Source organism: Pongo pygmaeus, chromosome 23 (assembly GCF_028885625.2).
Source record: "Pongo pygmaeus isolate AG05252 chromosome 23, NHGRI_mPonPyg2-v2.0_pri, whole genome shotgun sequence".
Classification (NCBI taxonomy): Eukaryota; Metazoa; Chordata; class Mammalia; order Primates; family Hominidae; genus Pongo; species Pongo pygmaeus.
The window spans coordinates 52,853,541-52,866,597 of record NC_085931.1 but is presented as its reverse complement, the minus strand read 5'-3'; the positions used below and the strand labels follow the sequence as shown (position 1 = coordinate 52,866,597).

General features: G+C 57.8%; 1 protein-coding gene across 1 annotated transcript; it reads left to right on the top strand.

The window, feature by feature from the left end:
• Positions 1–7,646: 7,646 nt before the first annotated feature.
• TNFRSF13C (TNF receptor superfamily member 13C) lies at positions 7,647–12,404 on the top strand. Its single transcript, XM_054469951.2, has 3 exons — positions 7,647–7,815; positions 8,105–8,335; positions 8,883–12,404. The coding sequence occupies exons 1-3, from the start codon at positions 7,680–7,682 to the stop codon at positions 9,068–9,070; spliced, it is 555 nt and encodes a 184-aa protein (XP_054325926.2). The 5' UTR covers positions 7,647–7,679; the 3' UTR covers positions 9,071–12,404.
• The last annotated feature ends 653 nt before the right edge of the window (positions 12,405–13,057 follow it).

Genomic DNA, 13,057 nt, shown 5'->3' with positions numbered 1-13,057 from the left:
TCTTCAGCTGGGCCTGGAAGCTGCCCTGTCCATGCTCTTATAAGCTGGAAGGAAGGTGGTGTTTGGGCCCCACTCTTAGAGGAGTAGAGCTTACTCGGGGTCACACACTCATTTGTCCCCCTCAGTCCACCTGGCTGTGAGCAGTCCTTGGGACCCCGGGGAGTTCACGTTCTCCATGGCCAGTGGTCCAGGCTCGAGTGTCCTGGCCTCAATCTGATAGTGTTTCCCATCCCTGCCAAGGAGGCAGGACCTTCCTAGCAAGGAGGGGCTCTGCAGCCTGGGCCCCATGTCTCCTGCACCCCGGTGAGCAGAGGCAGGAGCAGCCCAGCTGCAGAGGGGAAGTGGTACAGTGGGAACAGGCGCAGCCTCCGAGTCCCACCGAGTTGGGGTCTGTGGCCGATCTGCAGTGTGACTTGGGGCAGCCCACTTCCCTCTCCAAGCCCCACTGCCTGCCCCCCTTTTCAGGTCTTGTGAGGCTCAGAGAGAAACTGAAGAGCCTGACTCCGTGCCAGCCCTTCCACCCTCCACAGACAGTGGCTTGATGCAGGCTGGCAGGCTGGTGGGCGAGGAGAGCCGTGGGGTTCTTGAGACAGGGCCCTGTTACAGTTGCCCCCAACCCACACACACCAGGGGTGCTGGGCCAGGCCTGCCGGCAGGGCTTGAGCACAAAGGGACATTTTCTGGAAGATTCTGTTGGCTTAGCCCCTTCCTTCCAGTGTACCCTGGGGCCAGAAGGACACAGGCAGAGAGTCTCTGTGAAAGAATGTCTCACGCTTGGGGGCTGAAGGAGACAGTGGGGTGGGCTGCCAGGCCGTGTACCCTAAGTCTGCGGGCCCCACCTGAGTATGGTGCTGTGGACCGGGGGCTGCTGAGGGCAGCTCCCTGGGGAGAGTGGGTGGGTACTTCCCAGAGCCCCGGACCTGCACAGGAGGCAGCCTTCCCTGGACCGCCCTCTTCCATCAAAGGGGATGCCAGCCGAACTTGAGGCCCCTGCGATCTGGCCAGGCCCAAGGGGTCCCCCAGCCCTCCTCCTCCAGTATGTTTGGCCAGCCTCCCTGTGAGGACACAGACCCCTGGGCCTCACCCCCACCCCCTCTCCCTGCCGCTGTCCGCACACAGGAAGAGGACCCCACTCGTGTGTAGTGCGGCAGGCTCAGGGGCTGCCTGGCGGGCCCCTTTACTCTCTAGCCTGCTTTCCCTCTTTGTAAAGTGGGACCAGTCGTGCCAGTCCTACACAGGGTTGAGGGAGGAGCCGGCCGGGTAGGGAGATGCTTTGCACACAGCCCTTTTCCTGGTCACTGGGCCTTGTCTGCTTCCCCCAGACATCCTTGGGGATTGCTCCACCCTGTCCTCTGTTCCGAGGTTACCATCCACCAGGCCTTCTCTGACTCCCCTGTTTGAAATTGTACCCATAACCCTCGAGCACCCTGCCTTTCTGACTTTTTCTCCCCAGCACTCCTTACCTCCCCACCCACTACGCTGCATCCCATTTGGGTTTCCTTTCTGCTTCCCTGCTATTTCCCCAGAACCCAAAACAGCTCCTGGTGCCTGGTAGGTGCTAAGTGAGTGAGTGGCAAGTGACGGGGAGGCATCCGTGCAGGGGTCGGCCTGTGCGTTCACAAGGGCCTTCCTGTGTGGTACCCTGAACAAGGCCTGGGAGGTCGGCCCTGGGGGCCCCCATTCCTCTCCCCCTTGCCTACCCTGGCCTTACAGCCTCCCTCTACTTCACACACCTGGCCCCCAAGAGGTGGGGGCTTTGCTCTCTGTGGCTAAAGGGCTGTAGTCTGCTCTCTAGTCTCACATGGAGGGCCCATGTCCTCTATCCTGGGGCCATGCTGAGGGTGGCTGGGGTGCCCTGGCCAGACCCTGTGGAGTGCAGGAGCGTGTGTGTGTGTGCACGTGTGCATGGAGTGGCGGGCTGGAGGACAGGCAGCTCCAGCCCATGAAGAATCAGGCAAGGATTTGTGACTGCTTCGTGGAAGGGCATGACCTGCCCTCCCCTGGCGTGGGTTCAGGGAGGAACGGAATCAGGGGACTCCCAGGCCTCTGCCTCTGGGTCACACTGCTCTGGCCTCACCAGGACTTTGTACTGATTCCCTGGCCACTCTGCCCCTCTTCCATTGAACCGAGGCCCACAACACTGCATCCTTTCCCCTGGCCCCAGCAAGAGGTACTCTGTAGCATTGTACTTGTTTGTGGGGGCTTTTAAATACAGGAGAAGGGAAAGGAAATAACCACAAGGGGTGGCCCTGGCAGTGTCATGAGACGAAATGGAGCCAAGAGAGCTGACTCGAAGCCCTGCAGGCCCAGCCCAGCCAGCACAGCCATCTCCACTGCTGACCCCATTCCTGGAACACGGGAAAAGCTGTTTCTGTATACACCTACACAAGGGGGCAAAGGCACAGAACAGGCAGTGAAGAAAGGCTCCCAAGGGAAAACAGAGGCTCCCTCTGGGGACCGTGGGGAAACGCCCTTTGTCACTCATAGACTTCTGTATTGTTTGCAGGTTTTTCCTGAGCACGTGTTCAGGTACTACTGCATAATTACAACGAAAACTGATTTTGAAGTACAGAGTGCATCCCAGGCCCCAGAGCAGTTTCACATCCAGATCTGGGGGGCTGGGCCTCTCTGTCCCCAAGGACTGCTCCCCATGACACTGTGCTTGTCCCATCCCCAGAGTGCCCTCACTTTCCCCAACCCCGTCCCCGAAGCATGCAGGACCCAGGCCACGCTTCACAGTCAGGTGGACACAGACCCCTGCAGGCCCCTGTCACCTGCTGGCTCATCTTGAGGGGGCCCTTGGCCCTCAAAGCCTCTGTTTTCTCATCTGGAAAATGTCCTAATAGTACCTGCATCAGACCCTTTGTGAGGGTGTCTTCAGGAGAATTGGGGGCACAAAAATCGACAGAAACCCTCTTCTCTCTGAAGACCCCAAACTATCTTGTTATTTTATTTATTATTTTTTTCTGAGATGGGGTCTCGCTCTGTCAGCCAGTCTGGAGTGCAGTGGCACGACCTCAGCTCACTGTAACCTCCGCCTTCCGGGTTCAAACAATTCTTCCTGCCTCAGCCTCCCAAGTAGCTGGGATTACAGGCGCCAGCTACCACACCCGGCTAATTTTTTTTTTTTTTTTTAATTTCTTGTAGAGACACGGTTTCACCATGTTGGCCAGGCTGGTCTCAAACTCCTGACTTCTAGTGATCCACCCGCCTCGGTCTCCCAAAGTGTTGGGATTACAGGCACGAGCCACCACACCAGGCCCAAATTATCTTTTTAAAAAGAGTATTCAGTGAATTAAAAGTAGAGCATGGTGGCCGGGCACAGTAGCTCACACCTGTAGTCCCAGCACTTTGGGAGGCCGAGGCGCGCAGGTCTCTTGAGACCAGGAGTTCGAGACCAGCCTGGCCAACATGGTGAAGCCCCGTCTCTACTAAAATGCAAAAATTAGCTGGGCATGGTGGCACGTGCCTGTTGTCCAAGCTACTGGGGTGGCTGAGGCACGAGAAGCGCTTGAACCCAGTAGGTGGAGGTTGCAGTGAGCCAAGATCGCGCCATTGCACTCCAGCCTGAGCAAAAGAGCGAGACTCCATCTCAAATTAAAAAAAAAAAAAAGACCTGAATAAAGAAATTAGGCCAGGAGTGGTGGCTCATGCCTGTAATCCCAGCACTTTGGGAGGCCAAAGTTGGCAGATCACCTGAGGTCAGGAGTTTGAGACCAGCCTCCCCAACATGGCGAAACCCCGCTTCTACTAAAAATACAAAAAATTAGCCAGGCCTGGTGGCAGGTGCCTGTAATCCCATGTACTCAAGAGGCTGAGGCAGGAGAATCACTTGAACCTGGGAGTTGGATGTTGCAGTGAGCTGAGATCGCACCATTGTATTCTAGCTTGGGCGACAAGAGTGAAACTCCGTCTCCAAAAAAAAAAATAAAAGAAATTAGGCCAGGCGTGTAGGCCAAGGTGGGTGGATCACTTGAGGTTAGGAGTTCAAGACCAGCCTGGCTAGCATGGTGAAACCCCATTTCTACTAAAAATACAAAAAAAATTAGCCAGGCGTGGTGGCCCATGCCTGTAGTCCCAGCTACTCAGGAGGCTGAAGCAGGAGAATGGCTTGAACCCAGGAGGCAGAGGCTGCAGTGAGCCGAGATCACGCCACTGCACTCCAGCCTGGGTGACAGAGCCAGATTCCATCTCAAAAAAAAAAAAAAAAAAAAAAAAAGGCGGGATGTGGTGGCTCACGCCTGTAATCCCAGCACTTCAGAAGGCTGAGGCGGGTGGATCGTGAGGTCAGGAGATCAAGACCAACCTGGCTAACACGGTGAAACCCCGTCTCTACTAAAAATACAAAAAATTAGCCGGGCATGGTGGCGGGTGCCTGTAGTCCCAGCTACTCGGGAGGCTGAGGCAGGAGAATGGCATGAACCTGGGAGGTGGAGCTTGCAGTGGGCAGAGATCGTGCCACTGCACTCCAGCCTGGGCGACAGAGAGAGACTCTGTCTCAAAAAAAAAAAAAAAAAGCCATGGGGAAAAAAGAATACATTGAGGAGTAAACTAACATTCCCCACATTGGTCTGATTGTGAATTCTTCTTAACTGTTTTGTCATCCAAGCAGCGACACAGGGCCTGCTGCAGCCCCCCACCCCCACCCCATTTAGGAGGCCTAAGTGGAAAGGTTCATGTGAGGCCAGGCACCTGCACACAACACAGACACGAATCCCACAGGCCTTTTGTCCCGGCACCTGGCCCAGCACATAGGGAGCACCCAGCAAACATTTGTGTCACATGAGTGGGTGTCTCATTTGTGTCTGCTGCTCTTAGCAGCTGGCCTCCCTCTCTGGCCAAGGTGAGGGGCCCTGGCACTCTGACAGTGGGTTCCAGCCCTCCCACTCTCTCTGGCCTTGAGAGCAGCCTCCTCAAGTCTCTGCTGGGGGTCAGAGCAGCCAGTGCTTCGCTGTGAAACGCAGACCTGGGGCAAGTGGACACCCTCCTCCTAACTCCTGTAAATTCTCCCGACTCTGGCCTCACTGGGCCACCCTCTCCAGGGACAGGTTCCCTGTTCCTGGGTTCCCACAAGCCTCAGTCTGCCCACATGTCTGGCACAAGGGCTAAATGAGCTGCCTGGTATTCAGTCAGGCCTCTGTAGCCCTCACTAATGGGTAATAGCAGCACCAACATGGATGGACGTGTGTGTGGGTGGCAGGGTTATGGCTCAGTCTTCTGGCTTTGTCCCCACCTCTCTGCCTCACAGAGAGGCCTTCCCTGCCCTGGCTCCCCTCCAGGGTCCTGTCCTCCATCCCCGTACTGTACATCCACGCTCACCCACACCTGCCCCCACCCCCACATCACCATACACCCACGCTCACCCACACCTGCCCCCAGCCCCACTTCTCCTTTGCAGCTCTCCTCCGCCCACACCTTCCTGCTTGGGAGCTGCTGGCCCATGTGCAGGGGATGGAGAGGGTGGGCCAGCGCCCACCAGTCAGGGCTGGCTGACTGGGGTTCTTTGTGAACCTTCAGGGTCTCCCAAGCTGGAAACCTGGGGGTAAGCCTTGCTCCCCTCACTCCATGACCAGCCGCTGCATCATCCCCTGCCCTGGGCCACCTGCCCTGGACGTGGGCCACAGTGCCAGAGAGAGGGACCCTTGCAGGTACAGCTCAGAATCTCTCTCCTACCCAGACACCCCCAGGTTCTGTACTGCCCTGGGCCTGGTGCCCTGCCCATCCGCAGCCCGGATGCTCCCTCCTCCCTCCCAGCATCCCCTGTGGCAGTGGCCATGCCTGCCCCCAGAGCAGCTCAGGCTCCCCTTTCATCTCTCCAAGACTTAGCCCCTGCCGCCCTCTGCCTGGAGTGTTTGCCTCCCCCTCGCCACTGCTCAGGGTCTCCCTCTGCCCCCAGGCTCCCTCCCCAGCCCCTGAGTTTCTCCTCTCACTGTGCTTCCCCAGCCCTGAGTGCTTAGGGGTCTGGGTGGCATGCGTGGCATTTAACCCCATGCTCCCTGCTGAGCCCTAAGCTCCCAGAGTTCCCTCCAGCCCTGGCCCTGGGGAGGGGTAGCATGTGACCAGGAGGGCGGAGGGGCTTGTGTGTGCTTCTGAGACTCAGTCTGAGAGAGACACGGGTGACAGACAGTTGGGGACCCCAAACACTGGGGAGCAGAGATAGACAGGAGGGGCCCGCAGTGAGACACAGAGGTGAGCAGGAGAGGACACATAGCCCTGGAGAAAAGGAGCAGGTGTGGGCAGGCTTCCCTCCACTGCAGTCACAGTTCCCTCGCTCATAGGCAGATCTTCCTGGGCGCTCCCTGCACAAAGCCCTAGTGGCTCCCTCGTGTCTCCCAGCCACAGTCCAAGCTCCCTAATGTGCTAGATAAGGCCCCAGTCCAGCCTTTCAGTCCCAGCACTCCCTGGACTTCCTGTTTGGGCCTCCAAGCCTTTGCTCCCCTTTGGCCTTCACCCCCGTCTGCTCCCTAGACCTCAGTCCATCTGGCAAACACTTCACCATCACACTCTCCATGAAGCCTTCTGGCCCACCTTCCAGGATGACATGAGCTGGTGCCCTTGCTGTGAGGCTGTCTTCCCCCATCAGCACAAGTGTGAGATTCCCTCAGGGCAGACCCACATGCTACTTGGGCCTGGTACAAGTGTCTGATGTCAGGCTGGGCACTGTGGCTTCACACCTATAATCCCAGCACTTTGGGAGGCCGAGGAGGGCGGATCACCTGAGGTCAGGAGTTTGAGACCAGCCTGGCCAAATGGTGAAACCCCATCTCTACTAAAAATATAAAAATTAGCCGGGCATGGTGGTACATACCTGTAATCCCAGCTACTCAGGAGGCTGAGGCAGGAGAATCGCTTGAATCTAGGAGGCAGAGGTTGCAGTGAGCCGAGATTGCACCACTGCACAGAGCCAGACTCCGTTTCAAAAAAAAAAAAAAAAAAAAAAGCGGGTGTCTGATGTCCCCAACCAGCTCTGTCCAGGAAGGGCAGGAAGAGAGGAGGAGACAGGTGGGGTGGGGGAGATGGTGGGGGAGCACCCGGGGTCATGGAGAGGCTTTGACTAGAAGGAGCAGAGGAACCACTCAGGGTCTGTGTCCTGGCTGCAGGGCCCATCCCCCTCCCTACCCAAGAGGAGGCTCTGGTCTGCCCCCAGACACCTCCCAGCACCCAGCAGAGGGCCCGCCCAGGCGGTGCTGGTTGAGTGGCTGAATTGGGGAACCACAGGTAGAAAGGGAGGCCAGGCCGGGCGCGGTGGCTCACGCCTGTAATCCCAGCACTTTGGGAGGCCGAGGCGGGTGGATCACGAGGTCAGGAGTTCAAAACCAGTCTGGCCAAGATGGTGAAACCCCGTCTGTACTAAAAATACAAAAATTAGCCGGGCGTGGCGGTGGGCGCCTACAATCTCAGCTACTCGGGAGTCTGAGGCAGAGAATTGTTTGAACCCGGGAGGTGGAGCTTGCAGTGGGCCGAGATCGAGCCATTGCACTCCAGCCTGGGCCACAGAGCGAGACTCCGTCTCAAAAAAAGAAAAAAAAAGAAAGGGGGGCCCCAGGCGAGCTCGGTCCCACCCAGCAGGCGGGGGCGGGGCAGGGCAGAGTGCTCCCCCCGCCCCCCGCTTCCTCCCCGAGGGCCCCGGAGCCCAGCTCAGCCTCAGTCCCCGCGGCTTGTGCGGCGGCGTCGGCACCATGAGGCGAGGTCCTCGGAGCCTGCGGGGCAGGGACGCGCCAGCCCCCACGCCCTGCATCCCGGCCGAGTGCTTCGACCTGCTGGTCCGCCACTGCGTGGCCTGCGGGCTCCTGCGCACGCCGCGGCCGAAACCGGGTAAGGGGGACCCACGGGGCGCGCCGGGAGGAGGGGGCCCCTATCGCCAGGGCGCAGGCAGAGCCCCGACCCCCGGGGGCGCCGAGGGCTGAAGGGACCCTGTGGGCAGGGCCTGGAGGGGCCCGCGATCACCGCGTGGCCCTCACCGCCGCCTCTCCCTCCTCTTGTCCACCGCCCCCCGGCTGTCCCTCCCCTCCCCGGCCAGCCTCGCCCCCCTCCGCCCCTCCCCGTCCCCGCTCCTCCCTCCCCTCGGACCCCTGGCCTCCCTCCCTGTCCCCTCCCGCAGCAGCCGGGGCCAGCAGCCCTGCGCCCAGGACGGCGCTGCAGCCTCAGGAGTCGGTGGGCGCGGGGGCCGGCGAGGCGGCGCTGCCTCTGCCCGGGCTGCTCTTCGGCGCCCCCGCTCTGCTGGGCCTGGCACTGGTCCTGGCGCTGGTCCTGGTGGGCCTGCTGAGCTGGAGGCGGCGACAGCGGCGGCTTCGCGGCGCGTCCTCCGCAGAGGCCCCCGACGGAGACAAGGACGGTGAGTTCCGTGCGTAGGGGAACCAGTCTGAGCGGGGCGCAGGGGCTGGGGTGTCGGGACGGTCTAGGGGGTGATGCATGGCCCCTGGGGGGAGAGAAGGGCTTTAAGGGGAAACGGAGACAGAGAGCGGAAAAGAGTTTGCGCTGAGGAGCTCAGGCGGGGGAGGGAGACATAGTCCTGCCCCTGAGACCCTGGTCGGAGCCAGGAACAACTCTGCCCTGACAGACCCCAGTGTGAGGAAGGGACAGGTTGCAGGAAGGGGGCCCCGTCTGAGGGAGGAGTCTGTCCTGCCCTTTGGGAGTCTAAGGGAGCTTGGTTCCCCCATAAATCCCTGCAGGGTTTGCCAGACTGAGCTCCAGCTCCCCAGCTCCCTGCCCTGCCAGCTCCCCACTGGCCAGGCCTATGGACTCAGGGTCAGCCAGGTGCCACCCCTCCCCACCCTGCAGTGGGCTTCATTTGACGGAGGACTGCCCCTCCAGAGGAGTCTTCTAGGGGAGGGAGGGAAGGCTGTGACCCAGTACTGAGCCTCTATCCCCTCTGCCTGCAGCCCCAGAGCCCCTGGACAAGGTCATCATTCTGTCTCCGGGAATCTCTGATGCCACAGCTCCTGCCTGGCCTCCTCCTGGGGAAGACCCAGGAACCACCCCACCTGGCCACAGTGTCCCTGTGCCAGCCACAGAGCTGGGCTCCACTGAACTGGTGACCACCAAGACGGCTGGCCCTGAGCAACAATAGCAGGAAGCTGGCAGGAGGTAGCCCCTGCCCTCCCTTTGGACCCCCAGCCAGGGGCTTGGAAATCAAATTCAGCTCTTCACTCCAGCATGCACATGCCCTCTTTCTGGGACCAGGCTAACCCTGCAGAAGCACAGGCGCTACAGACCACAGCATTCAGCCCCCATGGAGTTTGGTGTGCTTGCCTTTGGCTTCAAACCACACCATCTTTGATAGCCCTTGAAGGTGGCAGCCCAGCTCTTGTTCCTGTGCCTTCAAAAGGCTGGGGCACTATGAGTAAGAGACCACTTTTAAAATGGGGAAGGCACCATTAAGCCAAAATGAATCTGAAAAAAGACCAAGTGGGAGGATGCCTAATTTGTAGTTGGGTGGTTTTTTGTGTTTGATTTTTTTTTTTTTTTGAGATGAGTCTTGCTCTGTCGCCAGGCTGGAGTGCAGTGGCGCGATCTCACCTCATTGCAACCTCCGACTCCTTGGTTCAAGCGATTCTCCTGCCTCAGCCTCCCGAATAGCTGGGATTACAGGCACGCACCACCACAGCCAGCTAATTTTTGTATTTTTGGTAGAGACGGGGTTTCACCGTGTTGGCCAGGATGGTCTCGATCTCCTGACCTCGTGATCCGCCCTCATTGGCCTCCCAAAGTGCTGGGATTACAGGCATGAGCCACCGTGCCCGGCCTTGTTTTGTGTTTTGTGTTTTTTTTGAGACAGGGTCTTGCTGTATCACGCAGGCTGGAGTGCAATGATGGGTCCCCAGCTCACTGCAGCCTGGGCTCAAGTGATCTTTCTGCTTCAGCCTCCTGAGTAGCTGGGACTACAGGTGCTCCACAACGCCCAGCTAATTTTTTTTTTTTTTTTTTTTTTGAGACGGAGTCTCGCTCTGTCGCCCAGGCTGGAGTGCAGTGACACAATTTCGGCTCACTTCAAGCTCCACCTCCTGGGTTCACGCCATTCTCTTGCCTCAGCCTCCTGAGTAGCTGGGACTACAGGCGCCTGCCACCACGCCCGCCTAATTTTTTTTGTAGTTTTAGTAGAGACAGGGTTTCACCGTGTTAGCCAAGATGGTCTCGATCTCCTGACCTCGTGATCCGCCCGCCTCAGCCTCCCAAAGTGCTAGGATTACAGGCGTGAGCCACTGCGCCCGCCTTTTTTTTTTTTTTTTTTTTTTTTTTTTTAAGACAGGGTCTCGATGTGTTGCCCAGGCCAGTCTCAAACTCCTGGCCTCAGGCAGTCCTCCCCAAAGGGCTGGAATTATAGGCACGAGGCTCCAGGCCTGGCCTCTATTTCTTTAATACCTGCCCTCAGAGCCGTCCTGCTTTTAAACTGATGCAAATGGCAGCAGTGAATAATCAATTCATGGGTTCTCTTGCTTTGGGATTTAGTACAAGATTATTTTAAGAAATAACAAAGGAGAAAAGATTGAGCTGGATTTTGCTGATTCTCAGGTATCTGTACCCCAGGGTCAACCCTGAGATTGGCCCAATCTGCCAGAACCTAAGATGCCATTTTGACCCCAGTGGCAGCTTCCAGAGCCACAAGCCTGCATTTGGGAGGAGGTGCGCAGCCTCCAGGGCTGGACTCCAAACTCAAGCTGAAGGAACATGCTGGCAGGCAGCTCTCTCAGGGTCCACCCGGGGTTCCAGCTGCTCCAAAACACAGCACATTCAGCCATAAACACGGAAGGGCTGGGACCTACAGGAGGCTCTTGTTTAGAGGCCAGGGCAGGCCTGTGACCTTGAACCAGGTGGACATGAGGTCCCTTGAACTCCCTTCTCTCTCTGGCTTGTTCCCCTGAAGCACTGGCCCCCCAGTGCTGGGCTCATTTGGCCATCCTGTGCCAGCCCCCTGGTCACCCACCGTCGCAGTGGAAGCTGCTCTCTCCTCTTACAATGGTGTTCCTTGCTCTGGGGTCTGGGGACAAGACCGTCTCTTTCCACTCCTGGACAACAGTGTGCACTCAGTCAGCCACCTCCTGCCTGCCCTCCTGCACAGGGTCAGAACCTCCTGACCTGGACTCCGCCCTGGGCAGCTTCCTTAGAACTTGTTGCAGCTTAGCATCTTTGGAAGGGAGCACTGGACTAGGAGTCGGAAGGGAGCACTGGACTAGGAGTCAGAAGGTGGAGTTCTGGGCACTGTTTTTCCACTCTTGGGCCCTGGGCATTTTCTGTTCCATGCATCAGATGTTTTCTGCCTGCCTCCCCCTGAGCTGCCACCAGAGCCACCTGTAGGCCCCTGCTTCTCCTGCCCCTCCTGTCCCTTGCCAGGCCTCTGGACTCAGTGCTTCCTGTCCCAAGGACCTGTTGTGTGCCCAGCTCAGAAGACAGTGGCCACTCACATCCAGGTCTCTGCCTGGCTACTTGCTCCATGAACCCATCTCAGATGCCCCTGCCCCCAGGGAGCCAGGTGACAGGGTGAGGTCAAGTGACAAGCAGTAGGTGTGGGAGAGGGTTGGTGGGGTCAGGCCCACATGGGCCCAGCCATCCTCTCCCCTTCCATCTGGGTTTGAGGGAGTCTGAGCTGCTCCTGGCCACCCTATCTGCCCCACCCCATCTTCTCCTGGACACCCCAGCTCCCACCCCATCTTCTCCTGGACACCCCGTCTCCCACCCCATCTTCTCCTGGACACCCCAGCTCCCACCCCATCTTCTCCTGGACACCCCGTCTCCCACCCCATCTTCTCCTGGACATCCCCATCTCCCACCCCATCTTCTCCTGGACATCCCCATCTCCCACCCCATCTTTTGCAACAGCCAGGGTTAGCTCAGCAGGTGAAAACTCCGACAGTGGGTGAAACCCCTCTGGGGCTCAGACATGCAAACCTTGGGCATCTCTCTGTCCCAGCTGGCCCCGCCAGCCGGTAGGAAGTTTCCCCTGAGTTCTCAGTTTTTTCTTCTGAAACATGAGGGGTTGTATGCAAGGTTCTCCTCCCGGCCTGTGGTCCCCAGAGAAGGGCAGGAAGGAACCTTAGATAATTCTCATATGCATTTAACAGATGAGAGACTGAGACCTAGAGCCGTCACATCAGTACCTCATCTGATCTTCATAAGAGCACCTGGAGGAGCGGGGTGGGGTGTTTGTGTTTGCTTAAATTTTTTTGTGTGAAAAAAATGAAGATAGGCATTTTGTAGACAATCTGGAAGTTCTGGACCGGAATCCATGATGTAGTCAGGGAAGAAATGACCCGTGTCCAGTAACCCCAGGCCTCGAGTGTGTGGTGTATTTTTCTACATAATTGTAATCATTCTATACATACAAATTCATGTCTTGACCATCATATTAATATTTGGTAAGTTTCTCTCTCTTTAAAGACTTCACAATAAAGTTTTCAACATGGTAAGGTTTTCCACCTGGGCATTTGGATACTTTGGTTTTTGCTGTTGTGGCTAAGATGGCCTCCTTCCACATGCGCCTATGCAGGGGTCTCTGTTTCCCAGCACAGTTGTTGTGCCAAAGGCCTTGACCTTTTTTTTTTTGAGACGGAGTTTCACTCTTGTTGCCCAGGCTGGAGTGCAATGGTGCAATCTCGGCTCACCGCAACCTCCGCCCCCCAGGTTCAAGTGATTCTCCTGCCTCAGCCTCCCGAGTAGCTGGGATTACAGGTGTGCACTACCACACCCAGCTAATTTTGTACTTTTAGTAGAGACGGGGTTTCTCCATGTTGGCCAGGCTGGTCTCGAACTCCCGACCTCAGGTGATCTGCCCGCCTTGGCCTCCCAAAGTCCTGAGATTACAGGCATGAGCCACCGCTCATAAGTCTCACTCTGTCGCCGTCTGGAGTGCAGCGGCCGGATCTCGGCTCACTGCAAACTCTGCCTCCTGGGTTCACGCCATTCTCCTGCCTCAGCCTCCTGAGTAGCTGGGAATACAGGCGCCCACAACCATGCCCGCCTAATTTTTAGTAGAGACAGGGTTTCACCATGTTAGCCAGGATGGTCTCGATTTCCTGACCTCATGATCCGCCTGCCTCGGCCTCCCAAAGTGCTGAGATTA